The 6,962-nt window shown below is 40.6% G+C and overlaps 1 protein-coding gene across 2 annotated transcripts; it reads right to left on the reverse strand.

Moving 5' to 3' along the window:
• Positions 1-218: 218 nt before the first annotated feature.
• ewsr1a (EWS RNA-binding protein 1a) lies at positions 219-6,890 on the reverse strand. Of its 2 annotated transcripts, none has more exons than XM_056737037.1 (16): positions 6,853-6,890; positions 6,118-6,154; positions 5,971-6,022; positions 5,733-5,871; positions 5,445-5,649; positions 5,040-5,356; positions 4,766-4,961; positions 2,698-2,735; positions 2,066-2,083; positions 1,874-1,989; positions 1,655-1,784; positions 1,457-1,576; positions 1,224-1,362; positions 1,048-1,145; positions 687-909; positions 219-578 (listed from the first exon to the last, which is right to left on the reverse strand). In XM_056737037.1, exons 1-16 carry the CDS (start codon positions 6,866-6,868, stop codon positions 539-541), a joined length of 1,884 nt encoding a protein of 627 aa, XP_056593015.1. In that variant the 5' UTR covers positions 6,869-6,890; the 3' UTR covers positions 219-538. The 2 variants fall into 2 exon arrangements, with proteins under 2 accessions (XP_056593015.1, XP_056593016.1); XM_056737038.1 differs by having other exon boundaries at positions 5,781-5,871; positions 6,853-6,884.
• Positions 6,891-6,962: the final 72 nt, after the last annotated feature.

Raw genomic sequence — 6,962 nt, forward strand, 5'->3', positions numbered from 1 at the left:
TGTATTACTTTACACCCAAAGTGATTTACAATCATATGAGGAGGGTCTCTCCTCACCCACCTCCATTGGATGACAAAATTATGACTTCCAGATTGCGTTTCGGACAAAAGTACATATTAACACTAAACTCTAAAATACAAGGATAGCTCATGGTTTCAAATGGAAAAAAGAAATGAATAGATTAATAAACCTTCCTTTTTTAAAAGAAACCCAGAATATGTTTTTCATGTTTTTTATTCAACATTTGAAAACACAGGGAAGAAGGGTAAAGCAAATTATGTGCATTGGGATTAAAAACTACAAATACATTTAGACAACTTCAAATGGCACACTGAACACTCTGCATTTACAACATGTGCATCTCATTTACTGACTAGAACAAAAAGCACAAAACACAAGTAAAAAAAATAAAACATTTACTGAGGACTAATAGCAGAGCAGTAATTAGTTCCATACTAACCATTTATAAATATGGAACTACAACTTTAAAACCATTTGAAAAACAAAGAGTGGGGGTTTATGGTCAGCAAGGCTTCTTTTAATATGGTCTCTCTCTCCGCTCCTGACGATGATCTCCCCTTTAAAAATAAAAAATAACTTTTATTAACTATTTCCTGCCCAGACAGATAATGTTTTATAGTCCAAGATCTTCATGAGCAAATGCAGACATGCATCTCAATACTTACTTCATATCCATTTTACCAGGTGGTCCCATTCCTCGCCCCCTCCTTCCCATATCATCTGGAGGCCCACCACGACCCCTTCCACCAAATCCTCCTCGGTCCATGCCCCGTCCTCTGAAGCCTCCACGGTCCATACCTCTGCCGCCACGGAAGCCTCCGGGACCTCCGCGGTCCATTCCACGGCCCCCGCGCATGCCACCCGGGCCACCCCGACCCCGCTCACCTCCTGAACACCAAACAGAAGCAGATGAATATCAACTGCCATGACATCTTATCTACCAAATATATCAAGCTGTAAATACAGCTGCCAAAGGTTCTGAATTAGCAACAGTATGATGCTTGAAATGTGTAAAAAGATGGCGACCTGGAGGAGGGAAGGGTGGAGGTCCAAAGCCTTCAGGTCTGGGTGCCTTGCACTGGTTACACTCCATCCTCCAGGCAAAGTTCTGGTTCCCACATCCCCTAGAAAAACAAAGAGAACCCTTAAAATCAGAGCCTGGACTAATGAATTACTGACTGCGCCACTGCTGAAATACATACGCGTTTGGACACTGCCAGTCTCCAGCCCTCTGTTGCATGTTACCTCCAGTCGGTCCCCCGCGGCCCATTCCCCTGGGACCACCACGAGGCATGAACCCACCTCGATCACCACCTCTACCCATTCCACGACTCATCATTCCTGCAGGACAAGAGATGCTTAGATGTTTGAAATGCACAATAATGTCACTTCCCGTTAAACAGCTATAAATAACTATGATGATGTCAGAACTAACCTCCTCGTCCCATCATGCCACCTCGGTCTCCCCTCATGGACATGCCTCCACGCATCATTCCCATCATAGGCTTCCGCCGAGCCATGGAGACCTTTAGTTTCTTGGCCTGGAATTCTTTGCCTGGTGAGGAAAATATGGAGATTTAGGGTCTCCATTATTCAACAAACAATAAAATAAGCTAAGGAAAAAAAAACTTGCCATCAAACCACTCCACTGCTGCCTTAGCGGATGGAGGCTCCTCATAGGATAGTGTGGCATCACCTTTGGGTTTCCCTGTGTCTTTGTCTGTGTATATGTTGATGGCAGGCAGGCCTGTTCGTTTGTTTATCTAGAAACATATTTAGAATTGTATAAATTTCTTTAATAAATGAAAATCTGGAAAAGATAAAAGCAGACTATGTGTAAATCATCAAATACCCTAATGATTCCACTGTGCTTGAAAAACTCGGCCATTTCATCCACGGTAGCGTTCTCAGTCAGTCCGGTGATGTAAATGGTGCTGTTTTCTGAGTCATCTTGTTCCTCTGGTCGTCCTGCAGGGATCAGAACACACGGGTTAAAAAAAAAGACAATCAAAGATCGAGGACAAGACTTAAGATCGAGACTTACCCATTTCAGAATCAGGTCCTGATTTTCACCAAGAAGGACACCAGGGGAGAAACAGAATGAGACACAAGTTAGTTTACAGGCGCGGTTTCTCAAGCACCTGACATCACATCATGCTACCAAATCCTGGTAATGACTGTCACGGCACATTTGTTCTGACCATTCAAAGACAGACACAAAATACCATGCTGCTGACACAAATGTTTTTAATTATTGTAAAAAAAAAAGTTAACTATTAAATTATTCAAAAGCTACCTATTATTCAGTTCCAATGTGCCTTAAACAGCAAAAAATATTTAAAAACCCTTGAAAACCAAGGACCCAAAATGGACTCCATACCTTTCCAAAAAACAGTAAACACTGAAATAAACATACGCTACATGGCTGGGTGGGCCAGTTACCATTAACTCCTACGTGTCAAGGAAAAGTAACCTGTGTTCGTTGAAGGAGTCCATACTCAGGATTTTTTAACCAATAAAAATAGTATGAACCATTTCTACTCAACCAATGAAACTCTTTAAAAACTCTAGCCGGCAGTGTAGTTTTGCAAAGTTTTAAATATTTCCCTTTTGAAAAGCACCCATGAAAGGTAGAGAATTCTAGTGTATAGTCTTGTGATTCTTATTATAACTTACCACCAGGCTTAATGAAGCCACCTCTGTCTCCAGCGATGCTGGGGGGAATAAGCGAAGATATGAAGGCGATTTCCCTTAAAACAGCCACTTCGGTACCACAAAAGGGGTAATGGGGGTATGTACACAGTTCTAACTAACTAAACCCCCAACAAGTCACCCTTAACCCCCCCATCTAAGTACAATATTTGAGATTAAAACTCTGTTGGGGGTGTTATAGAATTACAGCGTTACCATTGGCCTAACTTCATAACATTTGTGGCTGAACAGAATTGGGGTTGTATAAAGTAGAGAGGGCTGATCTTTATTACCATTTTTAAATTGAAAACCCCAGATATTTGTACACTTGAATTGGGATTTTATTGTTTCAGACGCAGCCATACTCCCAACCTAAGAAATGAAAATAAGTGAAACCGTGCCATATTTGAAACCATTTAAAGAAAACACCCAAACCATGTATTTTACTACATCCCTTCACCTCAAAAAGGAAAGATGGCAAAAACGTTGTTTCAATTCGACGGAATAATTTGAATGTGATGAAACCCACTTTGGAAAAATTCATTACTTAATAACAGCATAAGTGCGGTTACTGCGTCAAGAGAAGCGTGTTTGTGGCTGCATCTGAAACAATCTGCTTACATAAAGCTGGTACATGCACTTCAGTCAAATAAAAAAAGAAAATCAAGTAAACACCATTTTTTCTTTACACAAATGTTTACCAAATAATTACACACAGAAAAGAGGCTATCAAATGTTTAAATATGCTGAGTTAATACAATTTTAAGGGCTTGAAAAACATGTTTCTTTCATTCTTGTAGGAAAACACTTCTTCGCTTTAAATGTTGTCACCAGCAACTTTAAGTCCCCATTTCAAAAGGCTGCCGGCCCAGACTCAGAACTGAGTAGTGGTACTGTAAAAGTATAGATGTGTTTACATGGCTCTCACTTTGTTACCTGTAGCGTATAAATGCGACAAAGCATGTTAAAGAAAAAGCTTCAAAATTCACAAGACAATTGCAATCCAAATTTTACGTCACAGTTAAAGAAAACATACCCTTTTAGGAAGGAGTGAAAATGAATGCAGTGTATCTTACAGCCTTTGTAACTATACATTGTCTAGTTTAGATATGTGCAAAAGCTCTCACAGTAAAAAAAATCTACAAATGTTTCAAAATGTGTTCAAAGCACAGCATAGGAAATACAAAATATAACGATAAGTATCTGAATGAATTCTGAAATCACAGTTATGTTTGGAGCGTCACAGCATTCACTTTCATATTTAATTTCTCGCCTTTTGCAGCTTTATAAGATGTCTTTGGGAACCAATGGGGTTAATTATAAAAGTGTTAATTTGCTTCAAACCAGAAAGTAAACTTTTATGCAGGATGCTAGTTGAGTTAATGTTACCCAGTTTTACACCTTTTCATCTTTTAAAAACACTCACACTTGACTTACCATTAAAAAAATACTTATTTTACTTCAAAATACCCAAATTGTTTGTTAAACACAACATTTAAAAGTTTCTTAAATTGAACTTTGCCTGCAGATCACATATTTGCAGTTACGGATTTGGGGAAAAAATCCCTTTTAAAATAAGTGAATACACCTTTTGGATTTATTCTACAGGATCACACTATACACTGAGGTCGGAGACCTTTTGGAGCACAGATTTTCTTGTGCACATCTGACGGTAATTTATAATGTGTACTTCAATCATCTAGTTGCATTAATAAAAAGGTTTTACTATATAATAGGAGTTCTCTAATGTAATAGATTAAGATGAAAGGCTTAAATGACCCAAAAATGTTTTTCCCAAAGCATGTTGTTTTCATCTTACCTTAAGCCATAATGAGGCAAAGCTGAGAGCAGCTGGAATTTTTTTAAATTCTATTTTTAATGTGCATTCCATTCACAGAAAAAGCTGTGGTACTACTTTGCCTAAAATAAATGAAAATATGTTTTATTTTAGTTAAATACAGCACCACGCAGCTCTCAGCTCTGTATGGCCTCTTTCAGCACCTGTCTAAAGGAAAAAGATATGGTGAGGTAAGAATGCACAACGAGCACTTACCCCATGCCTCCTCGGTTCATGCCCCCTCGCATTCCACCACCTCCTCGCATCATCCCCCGGTCAAACCCACCCCGGCCGCGTCCGCGGTTCTCCCCCCCTCCCATGCCACGGCCCTCTCCAGGGCCCCCATATCCTCCAGACTCAGAGCCTGAGTAACCTCCTCCCATGCCATTCTGGTGGTCCTGTCTGTAATTACCTGTTCGAAGAAAATTTCACTCAAACTCTTACAGCATCTAAGCATTGAAATGATAAAAAAAAAGAAAACGACCTTTACCATACTGGCTGGGTGGTTTGTAATCTGATTTGCCGTAGCCTCCTGCTGTGCTTCCCTGCTGTCCATATTGGCTAGCAGGGGGCTGTCCATAAGACCCAGAAGGAGGAGCATAGCTGGAAGGCGGAGCCTGTTGTTGCTGGGGAGGAGCTTGTTGATACCCTCCCTGCTGGCTGTAGGAGCTCTGCTGTCCATATCCTCCTTGCTGCCCCTGATATCCCCCCTGTTGCGGCTGCTGGGAGTAAGAGCTTTGCTGGGACTGCTGGGAATAGGAGTTCTGCTCATATCCAGAAGGCTGCTGGCTGCTAGAACTGTAACTGCTGCAAATAAACACCGTATTTATAAGTCAGCCATTTTATTCAAAGTTTAAATGTTGCCCAGGGCTGTGGAGGTACTTCAGTGATATACCTAGGAGGTGCAGCTGAAGCAGGCTGTTGTCCATATCCAGGATACGCAGACTGAGACCCATAGCTGGCCTGCCCACCATATGATGTCTGGTTGCTGCTTGTGGTTGAGGCAGCAGCTGTGGAGGAGGAATCATAGCTTCCGGCTCCATAACTCTGAACAGGTTGACTGTAGCTCTGGGCTGCAGCTGGAGCAGCATTATAACCAGCTATAGAGCATGAGTAAAATCAGAATATAAACATTACACTTATAAGTCAACAGACCAAAGGAAGACACAACAAAAGAACACACCACTAGCTGGTGGTTGCTGTCCATAGGATGATCCATAGGGTTGCTGACCATAATTGCTTGAGGAGCTACCAGTTTGGGAGTAGGTTGAATCTGCCGGCTGGCTGTATGAACTATATCCTTGTTGTTGCCCATATGACTGCTATAAAACACAAGCAAAATCAAGTTTGTAAGTCATCGACACAGACAACTTAAATTGTCATTGTGCTGCTTATAGACACAATAGAAGGTGATTGTGTACCTGGGTGTTCTGTCCGTAACCCTGTGAGGGCTGGGCCGTGTAGGAGCTGTACCTGATTGCAGAAAAGATTATTTATTCCATTATTTCATTGCTACCAAGAGAGACAGAAGCAACATTTTCATATAGGTTTCCAGGTGATATACATACCCCTGCTGGCCTCCAGCCTGACTGTAAGTACTGTAATCTGTTGGTAGAAAGATGCGTGGACATTAATTAAAACACAATAAGAACAAACGAAATAAATATTAGTTTATGTACAAATACAAAAGACTATATTTTCTGCATTATTAATAGAACGTAGTGTTTAGGTTTCAATGCAAATTCACTGCTTACACGAAAAAGCTCAAGTAAAGGACACCAAGAGGAATATTCATTTATATTTTAGAGATTTTTTTCGCATTTCCATAGTAATAAAATGGTAAAAATTACAACAGCTTTCTATTACAAACTCAATACAGCCCATCAAGCTAACAATGGTTAGCACACCACTCGGCTATAGCACGTCGTTGCCAGGCAACAACATGACGGCAACGTAAAATTGGTGGTCAAAATAAAACAACTTCTGTAAAAAAAATGACAGTTTTCGTATTTTTATAGACAAGTTTTGTATCGTATTGTATTTATTCCCAAAATACAAAATGCCGCAGTTTTCCAGCCCCTCCCCCATTTCCACACGCAGGCAGACCAAACCGGCTAACGCAACCAGCCAAAGCCCACCGGTAAATAGGATACAGGCCGATTTCACCGGTCTACCGAGTGTTATGAAACATTGATATCCATTTTACGTTCAGAATTACAATTTAAACCATTTTTATTTCAATATTTCTGTTTAAAACCTTAAATTGCATTTTAAAGCTACAAAAGACTTATCACGTCTCTTACCTGCAGCAGACGCCATTTCGTGTGCCTTCTGTTTAGCGAAATGCGCATGCGTGGATTACACTCTTTGGGCGCTACCTATACAACATGCAGGGGTGGAAACGATTTGTATC

This window comes from Triplophysa dalaica, chromosome 22 (assembly GCF_015846415.1).
Source record: "Triplophysa dalaica isolate WHDGS20190420 chromosome 22, ASM1584641v1, whole genome shotgun sequence".
Lineage (NCBI taxonomy): Eukaryota > Metazoa > Chordata > Actinopteri > Cypriniformes > Nemacheilidae > Triplophysa > Triplophysa dalaica.